The sequence below is a fragment of the Pollicipes pollicipes genome, unplaced genomic scaffold, assembly GCF_011947565.3.
Source record: "Pollicipes pollicipes isolate AB1234 unplaced genomic scaffold, Ppol_2.1 Scaffold_6686;HRSCAF=7923_pilon_pilon_pilon, whole genome shotgun sequence".
NCBI lineage: Eukaryota > Metazoa > Arthropoda > Thecostraca > Pollicipedomorpha > Pollicipedidae > Pollicipes > Pollicipes pollicipes.
This window is the reverse complement of record NW_023596921.1, coordinates 246,837-266,941: the sequence shown is the minus strand read 5'-3', so window position 1 is coordinate 266,941 and position 20,105 is coordinate 246,837. Positions and strand designations below refer to the sequence as shown.

General features: G+C 53.3%; 1 protein-coding gene across 3 annotated transcripts in view; it reads right to left on the bottom strand.

Moving 5' to 3' along the window:
• LOC119107710 (anoctamin-5) overlaps nt 1-20,105 on the bottom strand; it is a 56,435-nt gene that overhangs the window by 7,195 nt on the left and 29,135 nt on the right. For all 3 annotated transcript variants that reach the window (XM_037231248.1, XM_037231249.1, XM_037231250.1), the window contains 5 exons: nt 12,495-12,604; nt 12,094-12,201; nt 10,576-10,740; nt 5,409-5,552; nt 1,047-1,216 (listed from right to left, as the gene is read on the bottom strand). In XM_037231248.1, coding sequence (XP_037087143.1) covers nt 1,047-1,216; nt 5,409-5,552; nt 10,576-10,740; nt 12,094-12,201; nt 12,495-12,604 — 697 coding nt within the window. The remainder of the gene's footprint in view (nt 1-1,046; nt 1,217-5,408; nt 5,553-10,575; nt 10,741-12,093; nt 12,202-12,494; nt 12,605-20,105) is intronic.

The window sequence follows — 20,105 nt, the reverse complement described above, 5'->3', positions numbered from 1 at the left end:
ATCTGACCAGGTACACGCTATGATGGGAGAGGATGGGAGTGCTGAGTTTGGATGGGACATCTGACCATGTACACGCTATGATGGGAGAGGGTGGGAGTGCTGAGTTTGGATGGGACATCTGACCAGATGCACGCTATGATGAGAGGGGGTGGGAGTGCTGAGTTCGTATGGAATATCTGACCAGGTACACGCTATGATGAGAGGGGGTGGGAGTGCTGAGTTCGGGTGGGATATCTGACCATGTACACGCTATGATGGAAGGGGTGGGAGTGCTGAGTTTGGATGGGACATCTGACCAGATGCACGCTATGATGAGAGGGGGTGGGAGTGCTGAGTTCGGGTGGGATATCTGACCATGTACACGCTATGATGGAAGGGGTGGGAGTGCTGAGTTCAGATGGGATATCTGACCAGGTAGACGCTATGATGGGAGAGGATGGGAGTGCTGAGTTCGGACGGAATATCTGACCATGTGCACGCTATGATGGAAGGGGTGGGAGTGCTGAGTTCAGATGGGTTATCTGACCAGGTAGACGCTATGATGGAAGAGGAGGGGATAGCTGAGTTCGGACGGGATATCTGACCATGTACACGCTATGATGGAAGGGGTGGGAGTGCTGAGTTCAGATGGGATATCTGACCAGGTACACGCTATGATGGGACAGGGTGGGAGTGCTGAGCTTGGATGGGATATCTGACCAGGCATACGACATAGAGTAGCTGCTATGATGGACAGCGGAAAACGTCGTCAGCCTGCATAGGACGAACGAGGCGCTTAGCAGGATACGAGGTACTGCACTACAATTATGCCACCTTATGCTGGAGCCAGAAGATAGATAAGTCCCACACCACACACTCTCAACACACCGTCTTCGATTCATCACCATTAACAAAAGCTTACATGACCCAATATACCCGTCACCAAACCGTGCAAGCCCTCCACAGATCGCCCTTTCAAAAGCACCCTGATGTCACAGGTATCTTCCTCGAATATTCCACCGCATGGTTCTCGCTCCGCCTGGCGGGGGTGGCGGGCCCACACTCACGGGAACAGGATCTCGATGAAGTTGCTGAGGACCTGCTTGCCAACCATGATGATGGCCAGCTGGATGCACAGCTCGAAGAGGCAGCCGGCCGGGTCGCACACGTCCGCCTGCGTCTGCACCAGCACGTTTTTGGTGTCGCCCGCCTGGCCGGGGTGCGTGTAGAACCGGTTCTGTTGGGGCGAACACGGTCGAGTGAAGCGTCAGTTGGGGCACGCACGACGTTGATACATGTAAGACGTTGCTTCTATGTGTGAGCCGACGGATCACGGCGGGCTTTCAGGAAACTGCGTCGTCGGGAAAGATATAAAAATGTCACTGGTGGAGAAAATCTGCAGCAAAGCTACCAAGTGAGGGAAGTTTCTCTCGCTCGGCTGCTAGGTCCGCGAAATACCAAACGTTAACGTCATACGTCCGTCACAGGTACGCGACGGCGTGGCAGCGAAGGACCTACAGTAACGGCGCAACAGCGCAGTAGCAGCAGAGTCGATAGATCACTTGCATACGACTCGAGGGCAGCGAAGCTGGGCCAGGTAAGCGAAGTTGCAGCATTGTCAGACTTCGAGCGTTTTCAAGCGTGTGGCTCTGGTCAGAATGCCAACGCCGAATACCCTCGAACTATGTGGTTGGATTTTAGCTCAACAGGCGCTCTTGCCTACGGCGGCTTAAAATGGGAAGGAACAGTGATGAGGGTAGAGACAAAATAGCACGGGAGTGACTCCTAAATGGCTCATCAAAAACAAGCCTGCACAGACTATGTCGGTGTAGCTGAAAAAAGTTGGTTGGTAGAGGTGAGCTGAACAGTGGGAAAACACCCAGTGATCATCAAATTACATCCAAGTAGGATTTCTCCACGGATTTAGCACCTTCGCTTCTCAAAGTTAGGTGTGGGAGAGCAAACCTCGCGCTTGAGACATCTGCACTTGTGTATGAGCGTGTCAAGTACGCACCACTAGACGTCGCAGCATTCGCGATGCTACTCGACGCAGGTAACGTGACAGGGGAGTGTCTCACAAAACAAGTTGGCTGGGGGAGATAGCAGTTAACATTTATGAAACTCACCTCAAAAGTGCGCCACCAAACGTGTCTTTCGGTGGATTTGCCCACTGTCTCCGCAAAGTTTGGAGGCTAGAGTCCAAGTGTGTGTGTGGGGCACTACTGAATAGAAAACTAGGCATCTGCAACGGAGCACTACTGAATAGAAAACTAGGCATCTGCAACGGAGCACTACTGAATAGAAAACTAGGCATCTGCAACCTGAGGCCGATGGCCGGCGACTTAAAACAGGGAACACAAGTGATTCATAGCCCTCGCCCTGATTCGCCGTTTTTCGTAAGTTGGACTGATAGCGGGTGGTCGATGCGACAACACCCGCCCGCAGCCTTTTCCAAACTAAGAAAGATAAAATCTGGAAAAAACACCAGTGGATTATTTTCAATGAGATTTCGCGATTGGCGATAGTTGTGTTGTTGTTAACTTGATATTTGATCGCATTATGTCAAGTCAAAAGTCAAATTTTCCTACGCATGGAATCTGGTCAGCTGTAAATGCTGATGTTCACGAGATCATACCCTGTAGTGGCACGAAACTAACACAGGTGTTTTTTGTGTCATTCGTAGTGTGATGTTGTGCAGTTGTGTGTGTTTTTAGCGTATAGCTATGATGTATGACTCAGTTGATGTAACACTGAAGCCCCGCCGCATGCGACCCGCGGAGTCGACTGCCGCCCACCGCCCGCGGAATCGCCGACTGCCGCCCACTGCCCGCGGAATCGTCGACCGCCGCCCACCGCCCGCGCCAGGCTATAGATCGCCTGTGAAATGTTTCACATTCTAGAGCACGAAAGCACGTCTTCGTTCTACATTGCACATTTGGAAAGCCAGAGCTCCGGATTCGCTTCACCGCGGTGCCCGCCCTTCTTGCCAGGCTGAGAGGGAGGCGACGCCATATAGCCTCAGCATCCTGCCACGGACGCTAAACTGTCCCGCCCTTCCCGCCAGGCTGAGAGGGAGACGACGCCATATAGCCTCAGCATCCTGCACCGGACGCTAGCCTGTCTAGTTCTGTCATGTTGCTGCCTATCCTCCATCACCTATCGTCTGGCTGTCGTTTCATGCGCAGTGATGGCGGAGCCTTTATGGACATTGGGGGACGGAAAATATGAGTTTTGCCCCGTTCTTTGCATATGCTTTATGTCCATTTGTCAGATCCCCCGACCATTTTGTCCACAGAATGATTGCTTTTTTAATCCTTCACCTCAAAATGTCCTTTCCAGTTCAGGTCGTCTGCATTCCAGCTTCAACCCCCCCCCCCCCTCCTCAATCCTGATCGTCCCCACGATCCAAGAGTCGTGATTACGTCCATGCCCAAGAAAACCTAAAGGTATCCCAGTCCCCACGATCCAAGAGTCGTGATTACGTCCATGCCCAAGAAAACCTAAAGGCATCCCAAAGTACGTTAACTTAAACATATGTTTCAATGCCTGTTAACTTTTTCATTCTTTCGGCTTCCTGACTCATTCTTGCCCTGTAACGTTCTGCTTACATGACGTCAGTACCCACTTCTTTATGCATGCCACTCCTGTGTTCAATGCGGTAGTTGATTAGGAGTACAGTAAGAAAACATTTCCAAGATACCAGTTATGCGGTAAATTTTTGTCACGTGTGGCGTTCTCATGTGGTCCGGAGTAAACACGCGGGCAGGAGCCATGAATAAAACAGAAGAACCATGATTTTAGAGAATCTGTGTCCTGTTGTGGCTGAAAAGCCTACATAGCTTTTGGTCAATTGGTTTATGTGTATAACTTTTGACAGTTACCTTTTGTAATAAGCGTGTTCTTGTTTGCTACAAAATCATAGACGTTTGGTTGATAGAGAAAACCCAGGCATCATGAAAATCCGTACTACCAATCCGTACAATCCGCACCATCCGTAAATCAACGAAAAAAGACGCTCAAGACCCGTTAACTGGTCCCATGATGAGCGTGCATAGTTACGCTAAATCAATTCGGTGGGATGAGCATACATATGGCAAGCCCGCTGCTCACGCTGGGTTTATTCATGGCGTGGTCCTTGCTTGTGTTATATAAAACGTTAGAAGGGCAAGCCGAAACCTGCAGAACGGGCCTAGACAAGGAGTAAGGGGACGGACTGCAGTCCACCAGCTCTGTGTAGGAAACCTGCAGAACGGGCCTAGACAAGGAGTAAGGGGACGGACTGCAGTCCACCAGCTCTGTGTAGGAAACCTGCAGAACGGGCCTAGACAAGGAGTAAGGGACGGACTGCAGTCCACCAGCTCTGTGTAGGAAACCTGCAGAACGGGCCTAGACAAGGAGTAAGGGGACGGACTGCGGTCCACCAGCTCTGTGTAGGAAACCTGCAGAACGGGCCTAGACAAGGAGTAAGGGGACGGACTGCGGTCCACCAGCTCTGTGTAGGAAACCTGCAGAACGGGCCTAGACGAGGAGTAAGGGGACGGACTGCGGTCCACCAGCTCTGTGTTACGGAATTACGAAATACGAAAAAAAACTGCTACGGAATTCGATGCCGATTATCCCTTTACAGATAAAACGGGGCATTCAAACTCAGCCAGCGCAGCATGGTTTTGCGGGCTCGGTTACACGGCCATTAAATAGCTCAGGTTTGTGTTGCAAACCTGGAGCTAAAACAAGAATGTACCTACTCAAAGGGCCAACCAGAATTTTGGTAGGATGAGGGGGGGCACAGGGTTGCCAAGGATTGTGCACACTCCTGATGGTGAAAGGTCTCAAAAACAACAAAAAACGTAATCGCCGGAGATAGGCCTCTTCATTTGATCGGCGCCATTATTTTCATTGTTTCATTTTCAGCTCCAAATGACAGTACAAAGTAATCTATAGGCTATTCCTTAAACAGGGATTCAGTGAACTCTTTCTAGGCTGATTGAATTCAAAGGTTCTGCCAGAATTTGTATGGGTACTACAAGAATGATGAGGGTCCAGAAAACGTAAATCAAAGATCTAAATCTGGTCACAAAGTTTAGTTAACAAGGCACATGGATATATATATATATATATGCGTATATAAACATGAAATTTGATATATCCAGAGCACACAAGTCAAAAAGAATTGGGTACCTAGTACAATATGTCGGTTGCCAGTGTCTACTAGTCAGTGTAAAAGGGCGAATCGAGTTAGCTTAGACCTCAACATCGCAGCAGTGGGCCTCAGTGGTTGTTTAGGGCGGTGATGTAGAGGACGGTGAAATTAGTTTATGTTTCAGGTTTTCCAATGCTTGTTATTCTGAATGCGTAGTCCGAGAGTTTTATTTAAGCGTAGGAGGTTTTACTTTGACCGCCAATTTAGCACAAATTCCGGGGTCACGTACCTTGAAGAACGCGATGTATACGAGAGAGGAGTAGTAGTTGACAAATTGGAAAAAGAACATCTTGAATGTGAAGCTGTCTTCGTACTCCGTTTGGGTGCGAGGGTTTTCCAGGTTTGTCAGCCACACTGCCACCTTCCTGTACAGCTGTGAAACGAAGCCAGACACCATGTTAATTGTCAAATGAGGCCTCGCCTGGTGTATAGCACCGAAACAATGCCGCATGTGAATTGACCGTGATAAGATCTCAATGAAAGCCGAACAGCCGGCGACAGGCACTGCCGATTCTATAATGTCTTTTCATGTGCTCGTCGCATTAAATTGTGCCTGGAATCGCATGCGACTGGCCATTTCGAGCCCGGCCTGTAGATTATTCAGGTTACGGACATTGTACCCAGGGGAATCCCAGGGAAGTAGTATTCAGCCTCTATAGCCTGGCATGAGCGGACGAGAAAACAGCTCAAAGTAAGAAGACATCTTCAGCGCGGTCCAGAGCATAATGCATGCGCGGCTCAGTACACGACACACGCACGACCACAAACACAGCTGAACCACGAGCCCTTCAGGTTACGACTCACAATTCTGCACCTATGCCACGCAGCGGCCTGTGCGTGCGGGTGCGCGGCATCATTTACGCACTCGTGCACCCTCCAGGCCCGTATCACACCCCTGCACACAACCGCCGCCCGGAACCCTGTCACGAGTCAGCGCGTCAGGCGAGCGTCCTGCCGCCGTCCCCTCCCCTCCCCCTCCCCGGTAACTGGGCGCCGTTCGACAGCGAAGGAGCGGTCACGAGACGGCACCGGTGCCGTGAGCACGCACGCGGCCTTACACCGCGTCGGCACTGGTATTGATCGCCGTACACGCCTGGGTGGTGACGCGGGCGCGGCCGATGGAGTGCACAGCCGCAGCTGATCACCACAGGCTCACCAGCACCGGGCGAGCGGAGGTGTTAGCGGCCCGGCAGCGCTGCTAGCGTTGCAGTCCTCATGGCTACGTGCCGGAAGGGAAGCTGGGATTTTATGTTTTTTTTAAATGAGACATACTTGGTGGCAACTGAGAGGCCCCAGCTGCGTTTTTTTAATTGCTGCAAAGTTGGTGCTTATCCTCATTTGCTGTGATTTCATGTGATTGCTTTGCTTTTTTCAAAGGAAAGCAAAACAATCATTTCAGCCAGTCCTAAAAACACCACGCTGCTAGGAAGCCCTGGCGATAAGTTAGGGATAATTGGGGAGCTCCAGCCGACAACAATGTGCAATTGCTTCAGTCGATAGAGTAAGAATGTCACGCAGAAAGTGAGCGGACTCAGTTCGAAAAAAATAAAGCTATCTGCAGCAGCCACAGTTTGCACATATTTTGGCAGCTTCCTATCCCGGCATGCAACAATCACCTTGTCTGATTTCCTCAGCATCTCCATGGCTCTCAAGACATTTCAACCTCAGTGTCCCTTTTTACAGGACATTTTGACTCGCTTGATGAGATTGGTCGGAGTGGGCAAAACTGTAATGCTATGCTGGATTCCAGGCCATGTAGGGATAGCGGGCAACGAATTTGCCGCCGCCGCTGCAAAGCAGGCCACTCGTGTGCTTGGCACTCGTCCTCTTTCGCTTCTAGCTAGGAATTTTTACCCAATCATCACAGCTTATTTAAAAAGAAAATGACAACCTTGCTGGAACGACGAACGGGGTCGCGGAGATCTCAAGGTCCTCGTGCACGTGACGCAAAGGAGAGGTACTTCGGTCCGGAGCGGCACCACAGTCCGGGGTCGCGGAGGCCGCAAAGTGCGCGTGTGCGTGACTTGCTGGAGAGTCATCCCGGTCCGGAGAGGCACGACAGTCCGGGGTCGCGGAGGTCACAAACTGCGCGTGCGCGAGACTCCCTGGAGAGTCATCCCGGTCCGGAGAAGACCACAGTCCGGGGTCGAGGAGGTCACAAAGTGCGCGTGCGCGAGACTCCCTGGAGAGTCATCCCGGTCCGGAGAAGACCACAGTCCGGGGTCGAGGAGGTCACAAAGTACGCATGCGCGAGACTCCCTGGAGAGTCATCCCGGTCCGGAGCGGCACCACAGTCTGGGGTCGAGGAGGTCACAAAGTGCACGTGCGCGGGACCCCCTGGAGAGGTATCGCGAGGCTTGAATTGGCCATCAGCGAGCATATCGCAGTGGATGGAGAGCAACTGGTGTACATAAACTAATTGATTACTGTCAACTTTGTAGTTATCCCTGTCAGCTCTATCAGCTTGGTTGGCCCTGTGGACGCCGCCGACGTGTCAACGTCTGGCTGCCTGTCTTTCGTGTGACAGATTACCGGGAACCCTCGAACACCATACACTGTAACGCACGTTGGACTTGAGTGATTTTAAGTGCTGTGGGCTAGGCTTATCGCCTTATCGTCAAGTCGATTTGTAGAGCCCCGCGCTCTTATCACGCTCGCTCACATCGCAAATGTATTCCAGCTGTGGCTTCGCGCTTAATGCAAAGCAGCACCTGTTACTAGGCATGGTGAACTCATGCCCCCCACGATATCGATTTCAGGGTGCTGGCGAAAAATGACCATTCTGTTTCAATGGAGCCATGCTGTAGTTAAAAGGATGGTTACCATGCTGCTGCGATGCTGCAGCCTGATGTTTTATCAATGCTGACCGATGAAAAGGCTACAAACGATTTGAGAGCAGCACGTTCGTTCCGCGGTCTTCATACTGGCTGCATCCCTATTCCGCAAATGATTAGGTATATGAACAACCGCTGCCGCTGCCGACAACCTCAGTCCAGGTCAATTCACTGATTGCTGTCGGGTGTCGTTTGACCTTGAAAAGGAAACCTTTATGTATATATCTTGCTGAACGGTATTAACCACCTCAGTTCGCCAGTCACTGCCTGGCGGTTTAAAGCGCATGTTTTTATGCATATGTCAGCGGTTACCTGCGAACATATTGCATTGCAAACGCATATAGATACAAGACACATGTCGGCCATTTGAGGGCCATGACAATTCGGTAGTTCATTCTTCTCTCCAAACCAAAATGTCGTTCTAGAGTTTCTCGTCGATGACATGCAACATGCATGGTTATCATGCAGAGCATCACCAGGCATAGCATCATCCATGCTTTGTCTATGGGGTCCCTGATGGTGGTAACATCTGGTAACTCGATCAGCAATGTTGATGATGCGACATTAAGTCACATTTGTTACTCTATTTTCCTCACTAATGTATTTATTGTGACCTACGACAACGGCATCTGCGGAAACGCCCGTTCGAAAGTAGGTCAACGTGACTTGATGGGATCATAGCCCGGAGATTCCCAGAAATGAAACGTAAAGACGCTCTCATTACCGTCATGGACCGCATGCTAAATGGTTATTGAAATCTTGAACTTAATGGGTTTCGAAATAGGTCTTTGGAGCATGCATGTATGCATACATACATGCAAATATATATATATATATATATATATATATATATATATATATATATATATATATATATATATATATATATATATATATATATATATATACTCGCACATATATAAAGTCAATGAGGGGGTCAGAAGGATGTGAAAACACGGTCAGATGGTTCGAGGCAGTCAAAAGGCACCAGGTAGACTCCATGAAGTTGACTACCAGATCGGTACACGAACACCATCGTCCACCAGCTACGGAACGGTAAATGCCAGTCGAAACGTGCAAGTCATGCCAAAAATTAAAGCGGTCGTTAGGATGGAGCCTACCCACGATATATCTGGTGACACAAACATGTCTTCAAGCAGCTCAAAAAGGCAGACAATGTTTTTTTTAATCAATGAGAAGTTGAGTTTTGAGACTGTGGAGGACTCTAGGTGTCCAGATGCCGCTTGATACTTGTAAAAATCCGGAGAAGAAGGCCGAGCAAAGTTCGGAGATAGGAGTTCAGAAAACTCGCAGTCCATCCGGGACTAACAAAGCAAACATTTACGGGGAAGTATAGAATACTGAAAGTAATAGCATCGATCTGCTGAGTAGCGTGGGATCGGAGTGGTCGGAACCTCTGGTTTTGCAGTAGCAGTTATCGGGAGGTCAGGCTTCATTATTCATTCACCCTGCTGATTTGCAGGAGCTCAAGGGACTACCGTGGCGTTCAGACCTAAGCCGTGAGCCTCGCTCTCCTGATGGCCCTGACCATGACGGGTTAGCATGACGGGCATGTAGAGTTGGCTCTCCTGATGGCCCTGACCATGACGGGTTAGCATGACGGGCATGTAGAGTTGGCTCTCCTGATGGCCCTGACCATGACGGGTTAGCATGACAGGCATGTAGAGTTGGCTCTCCTGATGGCCCTGACCATGACGGGTTAGCATGACGGGCATGTAGAGTTGGCTCTCCTGACGGTCCTGACCATGACGGGTTAGCATGACGGGCATGTAGAGTTGGCTCTCCTGATGGTCCTGACCATGACGGGTTAGCATGACGGGCATGTAGAGTTGGCTCTCCTGATGGTCCTGACCATGACGGGTTAGCATGACGGGCATGTAGAGTTGGCTCTCCTGATGGTCCTGACCATGACGGGTTAGCATGACGGGCATGTAGAGTTGGCTCTCCTGATGGTCCTGACCATGACGGGTTAGCATGATGGGCATGTAGAGTTGGCTCTCCTGATGGTCCTGACCATGACGGGTTAGCATGACGGGCATGTAGAGTTGGGCATGTATAGCATGACCCTTATGAAGTGTCACTCGAAAGGTGACGGACGCTGATACATGGAATACAGCCTTTTCATCTCGAGCTTGGGCCACAACTACTTTAAATAAGTCATATTAAGCCCCGAGAACGTGACCCGCCTAAAGCCCTTTTAAAAAGTTCTCCTGTTGGAAAGGTGCAGTTATGGATTGCACATTTTTAAACAACACAGCTTGCAGGTGATTCTTTGCTCGTAGAGACAGCAAGAAATCCAGCACCTGTACCGTACCTGGTTCATGATGACATTGCTGGTGAGGGTAAACTGTGTGTACATCGTTCATGATGATAATTCTGATAAGATTAGGCTGTGCGTACCTGCTCACGATGATAATGATGAGTTTAGAGGATGTGCGTGTACGATTCACGATGATAGTGATGAGTTTAAGCTGGGCACATCTGCTTCATTAGGACCATGTGAGCATGATGACGATGATGATGAGGCTGAGCTGTGCGTACCTGGTTCATGATGACAATGATGATGAGGTTAAGCGTAGCGGCCGTCATAGACGTGACGATTTTGGAGCGCTTCAGCCAGAACACGTCCCTGGTCTGCTGGAACATGGTGGTGACGGCCAGCCGATAGACAATGACGCCGAACACTGCCGCCACCACCAGCATCAGCTGCAACAGCGAAGGCAAACGGGGCACCGTTAGCCGTTTTTCGGGGTGTCGTTAGCCGTCTCTCGGGGCGCCGTTAGTCGTCTCTCGGGGCGCCGTTAGCCGTCTCTCGGAGCACTGTTAGCTGTCTCTCGGGGCGCCTTTAGCCGTCTCTCGGGGCGCCGTTAGCCGTCTTTCGCGGCGCCGTTAGCTGTCTCTCGGGGCGCCGTTAGCCGTCTCTCGGGTCGCCGTTAGCCGTCTCTCGGGGCGCCGTTAGCCGTCTCTCCGGGCGCCAACGATCCAGAGACGGGACAGGCCAGCGCCACCAGATACCAAGTCACATGTGAAACGAGTCATCGCCATCCACAAAGGGTAGACGGCCTGGAGATTACGCTGCAAAAATCGACGTCATCCATCGTTCAGTTTGGCTGCCTACCAGTCAGAATCAGTCAGAATATACGAGGTCTTGCCACGTCTCCTTTATGTCGCGCTTGGCTATGGTGAATGGGTCGTCGACAACCTAGCACATGTCAAAACCAATTATTTATGTTCGTTATGTGAGCTGAAAGAAAAGCTGATCATGTCCGAATCAGACGGCTTGACTTTGACCTGACGTGACCACGTCCTGAACCGACTATAGCTCTTAGCCTTTGTTAGCACTGTAATAATTGTGAGATAAACATAATAAATGCTCTTTCGTTTGGTGCTAGTTATAAAGTGGACCGAAACCAACATTCCGACCTGTATTACATCTGCAATGCTATCGCAATACTATACCGGTGCGGAATAATTCGGAATGATTCGGAACGCTAGATTCAGAATGCTACCTCCTGTAAGCTTTAATCGGAATGCTATGTTGGGAACGCTATATCCGGAATGCTATATTCGGAACGCTATACTCGGAATGCTTTATCCGGAATGTTATATTGGCAAGGCTATATTCGGAGTGCTATGTTCGGAACGCAATACTGGGGACACTTTGTTCGGAATCTAATATTGGAACGCGATATTCGGAATGCTAGAGAGTCCTCAAATCGTTCCAAGATTTTGACAATTTTCCAATCATTTTGTGCTATGTGTGATGTCATTAGTCATTTGCCGGATGACAATCCAACGATCGATAGAGAGATTGACTGAGGCTGTCGCCCGCTAACGGCGTAGTTGTTTTTGGGTCCGATATTAGAACCTAAGATACCAGCGGTGGCTTCTTTCTCTGCAGGCAGCCGCGAGTGCCGTCATTAGTACACCATGCGATAACAAGCTTTCAAATGACAGACACACCGCAGCAGCTACGCAAACCATTCGCGAAGCTTGTACATGAGACGGAGAGGTAAGTCGTCGATGCTGTTGAGCTCCGTGTGATTCTGGTGTGCGTACCATGAAGATGATTATGGTTCCGGACGCCAACGTGCGCCAAACTTTGCTGGATGCGGTCATGTAGGGCTCTTCCTCCTTCGAGACCGGGTTGATGCGGAACGAGGTGGCCTGTGGAAGCAAGAGCACAAACAGCAACAGCGTCATCGACCGGCTCAACCTACAGAACGATTCGATCATTAATAATCCGGTCATCAATAGCAGCCTGCATTGCCGTATTGGGATTGTGTGGCACACCGTCATACCTGGCCAAAGGCCTGCTAATAATGAGTGCCAGCGCGGCGACCAGTTCGATTTTGCTCAGCTCATTCAAGGCCATCAAGCATTGGCTCTATCGATTGGTATTACTGCTGCCGCGCGGGCAGGCAGGGCAGCGAGGAAGGAGGCCGGGGGCTCAGGCTCACCTTGACCTCAAACTCGGGTCGCGCGTCCTCCTCGTCCTCGTAGTTGGCCAGGTCCCACTCCCACGCTATCACCGCCTGTCTGCGCTTCCAAAACTCCAGGAACATCGTTGCTGGAAACGGCGATAGCGCTGCAGTTTGTCGCCATCCTGGCACTTCAGACGTCAAGTGAACCCCATGATGTGCCGATGGTACAAACTGGTGGTCTCCACGACGCGGAGCTGTGGTGAATGATGCGCGCAAGACCTGATGTCATTTACAAATATTTTTGACTTTATAGCGGTAAGGACCAGGAAGCAAATGCTCAGCATCTAGGAAGAAAGTTTTGATTTGCTCTATGATTATGAGTGTCTTACACTTCGCGAGTTTGGTGCGCATAACATGCGATAGTCGATCCACCACTATCGACAGACCAACTTCTAAGACTTCGACAGACTATCTAATCCAAACCGTCGTCATTAAAATTCATACTGAGGGTCTCATACCAAGGACAAAACTACACTATTTCGATTCCAGGATCAATCATGATACTTTCCCTTCTAAAACGTCGCCTTTAAAATTCACGCTGGGGTTTTCCACAGACAGTCGTCCTCTCTGAGGGCTAAACGATGTGGTTATGAATGCAGGAGGATATGATGTGCCGAACAGACCTTATGCAAATGGATTTTTTATCAGTTAAATTAGTAGAACTGAGACGGTAAAGAGGACTCTTGGTAGACGTAGAAGCAGTAAAAATAACCATAAATTCATTAGCTGCACATATGCCAAAAGAAAATGCTCCTATTAAACTTGATATACTCCTGCGTTCTGCATACTCAGCGTAAGACGCTCAGCGTCGAATTGCAGTGCCGTCCGGCTGACACGTGAACATGCTGTTGATCTAACCTTCCATAAAACTGCTGGCTTGCGTCCAGTCTGGAATGCGACTTTTCTGTTTGCTCCTGAAGTGACATTTGCCAGGCAAACAGCGCTGCGGCCCATGCTCCCGGCAGGACAGCACACGGACGCGTCAAACCAGCTCCGCAGTCAATACAGGTGCCCCAAGGTCAACAGGGACGGCCCGCCGCGCGCCCGCCTCGACAGGCTCCCATTATCCGCGACGGGCCATTGTCAACGCACATTGATTTCCCATGAGTGCGCCAGACAGCGTTGCAACGTCGTGATGACGTCGGTCCAGACAAAGGCCCCCTCGCTGGGGTGCCGGCCCCCAAAGGAGTCGGCTGGGTGGGGGAGGGGGCGGAGGTGGCGCTGCGGGATACTCCAGTGTATTGGTCGGATCGACCGCCGTCGGCCGCCGACCGCCGGCAGCGTGGGCAGACGACTCGGGCCCAGGATCCCGGCCACAGAAGGACGATGCCAGTGCTGGTGACAGACACTCCTCGCCGGCTGTAGAGACCGGCACCCATGCCTGTACACGGGCCGGCGTCAGAGCACACACCAGCGCCGCCATCCACGCCATGTATTTTGAATTCGTACATGAAGAAGTGAATACATCTGTTATACGCCCAAGGACGGTTCCACTGAATCAAACATGCAGGGTTCACGGTACTGGTCCTGCCCCCACCCCCGTCATCAGCCCTCTGCCCGGGCCCCGAGATCAGCCCTCTGCCCGGGCCGCAGGGTCAGCCCACCGCCCGGGCCCCTGGGTCAGCCCTCTGCCTGGGCCCCGGGGTCAGCCCTCTGTCCGTGCTCCGTGATCAGCCCTCCGCCCTGGCCCTGGGGTCAGCCCTCTGCCCTGGCCCCGGGGTCAGCCCTCTGCCCTGGCCCCGGGGTCAGCCCTCTGCCCTAGCACCGGGATCAGCCCTCTGCCTGGGCCCCGAGGTCAGCCCTCTGCCCCGGCCGCGGGATCAGCCCTCCACCCGGGCCCCTGGGTCGGCCCTCTGCCCGGGTCCGGGGTCAGCCCTCTGCCCGGGCCCCAGGGTCAGCCGTCCGCTCCAGCCCCGGGGTCAGCCCTCTGCCTCGAGCCCGGGATCAGCCCTGCGCCCCGTTTCCGCAGCTCTGGTGTGGGCTCCCAGCGTGAGCAGCCACCAGCTAAAGCCCGCTCCAACAAGCTCATGCGGTTGGCTGGGGGCTCACCGAACATCGCGCGGCAAGGAGCAGGCTCCGTGCGCTTGGAAACCGCCGTCATAGCAGAGCGATTTCAACCTGACGGGTAATTTTACACCGACATTTTGGTACCTGCGCGTCGTGAAATGTCACGACATGTCGAACTGCGCCATGGAATCGTTGCGACACGGACTCACTTTGCCATAATCCTACGGCACTGCCGTCGCGTGTTATGCAACACCGAGCAACGGACGCTTTGAGAAGTGTAGTGCTGCGGCAGAGAAACTGCGTGCTGTAGGACACTGCGCCGCTGCTGGTCCGCGCGGAACCGCGCCACGAGAGGGTTGCTACCTGCCGTGTGACGCTACGTCACACGGCTGTTCCGTGCCGCGCACTGGCGCGATAGGGCCGCTCTGTGACAGGATGGCCTTGCATCGTTAATTGCCAGGTAACTTGCTGAACGAGTGCATGGAATTAAAGTGAAGGCCGATGGACACGCAGCCTATCTTGTCGATAAGGCCCAGTGTTGTAGTTGCCGGCGACCTTGACCTTCCCCGAAAGGCTGAAGGCCGGCTCGACCACCGGTCCTACTTTACTGGCGCTGCGAGGTCGTGTGATGAACTGCCGGCGTCACCACGCGGTGCGTGCACAGGGGTCATCATCGCGGGTCACTTGAACGCCAGGCGGCCAGGACGGCTTCACAGTTTACGGTGGATCGCTTTGATAACCAGACACACAGTTCACAGTGCTGATACTGGCTGTTGGTGCCCGTGAAGTATGCTAGCGGTGTCGGTACACATACAGTAGGTGAAGTATGCCAGCGGTGTCAGTACACGAGCAGTGCGTGAAGTATACCAGCGGTGTCAGTACACGAGCATAATGTGAAGTATGCCAGCGGTGTCGGTACATATACAGTACGTGAAGTATGCCGGCCATGTCAGTACACGAGCAGTACGTGAAGTATGCCGGCCGTGTCGGCACATGTGCCGTGCGTGGCTCGATACTTAAAGAAAAATTGGGCCCTATTGCTGCTGTTATAGGCCTTGATAATCCCGATTTGGTCGATACTTGCTACATATGGGCAGCAATAATGCAATCATAGTCACAAAGATGTATGACTGCCTGTTGGTCATGAAATATGCATGTTAATATCACGAGTATGTGTACCGAAATGGTCAACGAATGCTGGATAAAACGCAGTGAAGCACATCCAGTAACAGCTAAACAGAGACATTCCCAAATGTTCCTCAATCCATATCATATCAATGCCGTGAAGAGTTCTGTTTTCTTTGCGGAAACCGTTCGCTTCCCGATCCAATGGAAGTAATGTGTAATGACGAGTTCAATTGCAAAAGCGGTTGGCAAAGCTCTTACGAAATCTCATGGGAATGTGTGCTTTAGAAAGGGAGCCGCTCTGACCCTGACTAAGCGTTCTTGGCGAGCTAACAGCTATGCATCCCGCATGCATCTTGGATACAGAATGGTCTCATCTTTTAATAAATGTGCCGTACCCTATACGTGGATGGTTTGTAATAGATAACTAATAATACCAAAAAACCTGCAACCGAAAGCATGTCTTGTTCATATTAAGTACAACAAGTCAGCTAACTGTACCTGCTGCGTGAATGCATTTAAAGCCAGCCCGGCAGCATATCAACTATCCTCATTTTCAGCTGGCCACATATCTGGTGACATCAGCTTACGGTGAAACCATGTCCCGCTTGGGTGCGACGCAATGGTCACAGAGCGTGGAACTGTGCCAGACGTAGGTGTCCGGTACGCCTATCTCGCCAAAATGTGTCCACCCACATAACGCCAGTCAGCATGAAACAGTGTATCAAATATGGCGGACTCGGATCAGTCCGTCATCGGCTCAGTCCACTCAGTGCGTGAGGGGATGGAACGGCTCAGTCCACTTATTGCGTGAGGGGAGGGGACATGTTTACGCGTGCCGGTACCGGCGTCAATACGGGCAGTATTCCGACGAAGCACGCATGTTATTGGTGTTCGAATCGTTTAGAGGTCCACCACACACGCACATTCACAGAGGAGGAGTACGTGTCGCGGTCACTGAGGACTGGGGTTTTACGAAGCACCCAACTGCAGAGGCTATACCGCACTGTATGCTCTCACCCTGGCGGGAAAGGCGGGCGCCGGGAGGGATCGAACCTGTATTCCTGGTATAGAGGAGCAGTTCTGAACATGAAGAGTGCGCCACAAGTCACCGGCCGCATCTAAGTTACGAGAAGGTGTAATCTCGCAAAGTCATTGTGTAACTAAGCAATTATGTTAATATGTGAGGCGCCCGGTTCGTTGGGCCAAGTCTCCCCAACGGGGTATTTTCCGTTGGATGGTAGTTGTGTAGAGTGACACATTCTCACGCACGCCGCACGAGCCGCCCAGCGCACATGTTGCGCGAATGGGTATATGCTCGGACAGCCGCTGCAAATATCAAATCACTCAGTATGTAGGAAGGTGGATTTACGCGTGCACTTCCTAACCCTGATCCCGAGAGAGCCGAAATGAGGCACGTCTGTAGGCGAGATTCAAATCCTCTAAGGCCTCAGAGTGTCAAGCGTTTTGCGCTGGACGCTGCCCCTTCACCAGCGATGATGTGGGGAACGAGCAGAGGCGTATTCAGGGGACGGGCGGGGTAAAAGTTCCTCGTTGTCAAATTTGGGCATATATAAATATGCCTGAGTAGAAATGTTGACATTCTCAAAATAGAGACAAGCACATCAAAATAAGTAGATTAAAAACACGTGATGTTACACATCATACCAAAAATTTCACGTGGCATTTCACTGTGTTTATGCCTCCGGGCCATTTTCCCCGTGACCTGGCCGAGGTCGCGTGTGCGGACCGGAGCAGCCGCAGACTAGAGGTAGGGACGGCCGGTTGAGGTCGGGGGTTAAATCTGTCCTGCGCAAGTGCTGGGTGTTGTTGCGTATTTAGTATCCGAATCGTGATTCAAATACAAGCTATTTCGGCATTATGGTGACGGGTGTTCCGGACCCGTCTGTGCAAGTCCCGTGATGACCAGCAGGGTGACGCCGACAATTAGTCTACAAACGACTACTTCTACCCCGACGCTGGCTGCCGCCGCTCACCAGCCGGCAGCCGCCGCATCGATATTCGATGCTCGTCTCATCCCGGAGTACGACGGGACCGGTAATGTCGTGAGCTGGATGATGCGTGCATAGGTGCAGTGCCAGCCGAAGGGGGTGGCCGTCGAGTCGGTCATACCTCTGCGCCTCGCCGGCGGCGCGTTCCACGTCTGGTCGCAGTTGGAGGTGACCAACCGCTTTTCCCTGGAGGCTGTGCGGGGCGCACTTAACTCCGCGTTTGCCCTCGATCAGTACGCCGCCTACGAGATGTTCGCCACTCGCCGGATGATGCCGGGTGAGACGGCTGACGTGTTTCTGGCCGACGTCCGACGGCTGGCGGTCCTGTTTGGTGGACTGCCGGGGCGCGCGGGTCTGCGCGTTGGTCGCGGGGCTGCCGGACGCCGGACACCAGACCATCCGCGCCGGCTCCAAGGCTGAACGATTGGACCTGACCACCGTCCTGGCTCGCACTCGTGCCGTTCTCAGTGATGAACGGGTATCGGCGGCGGCGGTGCTGCGACGGGCCGCGGCGCCGTCCCCCGACCAGCACCGCCGTCGCCGCACGGTCAACGGCCACGCGTCCCGCGTCACCTGCGCTGCTGGGCTTGCGGAAAGCTCGGTCACACCGCGGCGAGGTGCCAGCAGCGACCGGGAAACGGATCCGGAGGGGACGGGTTAGCACCGCCGCCCTCTCCTGCGCAGCACTGAGCGGCGGGTGCGCTGCCCGTCACGCGGTTGAGGGTGGATGGCCAGGAGTGCAACACCCTGATTGACACCGGCAGCACAGAAAACATCATCTACGCTCCCTTCTGCGCGCGGTGGACGTCACGGCAGGTGCGAGTGACTACCATCAGTGGAAGTAAGCTGAGGTGCTGCGGGGTCGGCAGTGTGATTGTGGATGTGCCGAAGGGCCGTCGCGCCTCGCTCGAGACGGTGGTGGTGGGGAAGCGGCCGCTGGGGGTGGACATAGTCCTCGGGGTGGCAGGCGTCTCGGCGCTGGGGTGTGTGCCGTACTGTCCCCATCTGAGGTTCGCTTTTGTGGGGCCGCGTGTCGTGTGCCGCTGAGCCTGGATGCCTCGGATTTCAGTGTGCTCTTCGACGCGGCGGAGCGGAGGTGGACCGTTACTTGGAAATGGTCAGACGGCGAGGAACCGGAGTGTCTGACGAACACTGTCGCCCAGTATGCTGTGCCGCCGGCCGCTCGTCGCGAGTATGACGCCGAGTTGGACGCGTGGGTCGCACAGGGTTGGCTGGTGCCGTATGATGGGGGTCGCCATGGGACGGCGCGGGGCTGGTACCGTTGATGGCCGTGCAGCAGTGCAGCGAATCCAAGGTGCGCCGGTGATGGACTACTGCGAGCTGAACGGTTTTGTGACGGCCCACACAGCCGACACTGACGTGTGTGCTGCTCAGCTCCGGAGATGGCACCGCCGAGGTGCTAACGTGGCGGTGGTAGATCTCAAGCGTGCGTACCTGCAGGTGCATGTAGAGGAGCGGCTCTGGCCGTTCCAGACTGTGGTGATTCGGGGCCAGCAGTTTTGTTTGACGCGCTTGGGTTTCGGCCTGAACATCGCCCCTCTGGTGATGAAGGCCGTTGTGCGGTCAGTGCTGGAGCAGGACCCAGACGTACAGCGTTCTGTCCTTCCATGCGTGGATGATCTCCTCGTAAATGAGGATGTGCTCAGTACAGAGCGCGTGGTGGCCCACTTCGCGGAGTTTGGGCTAGACTGTAAGCCTCCGGAGCGAGCGGCCAGCGGGGCGCGGCTGTTGGGCCTGCGCGTCCAGGCAGAGGGCAGAGAGCTGCGATGGATGCGGGACAACCCGGTGGGCGCGCCGTCGGCTCGCGTGACGTCTCGCGCCGTGTTTGCGTGGTGTGGGCGACTGGTCGCCCACCTGCCCGTGTGCGGATGGCTTAGGCCTGCAGCGGTCTGGCTCAAACGGCGTGTGAACCAACTGACGCGGACGTGGGATGACGCCACCGATGATGCAGCGCTGCGCGCTCAGATGGACTACGTCGCAGGACGTAGTCCATCCAGGCCTGAATGGTGACAACCCGGCCCGCGGCGCGCGGTGCGTGGAGGGTGAAGACATGGTCATCTGGACGGACGCGAGTTCTCTGGCCACGGGGTTCGTGGAAGAGTCGGCGGCCGGTGACGTCACCGAGGACACGTGCTGGCTGAGACGGGATGAAGCCACGCACATCAACATGGCCGAGCTGGACGCGGCCACCCGAGGCGTCGACCTGGCCGTCGCCTGGGGAGCACGGACAATCGGCCTCCGCACCGACTCGGCTACCGTTCATCGCTGGCTTGATGACGCCATCAGTGGTCGCGCGCGCCTCCGCACCAAGGCACACGGCGAGCTGCTGATCCGGCGGCGCGTCGAAATTGTCTGTCAGCTGGTCAGTGAGTTGCGGCTGCGGTTGTCGGTGGCGCTCGTGCGATCGGTGGAGAACCGAACT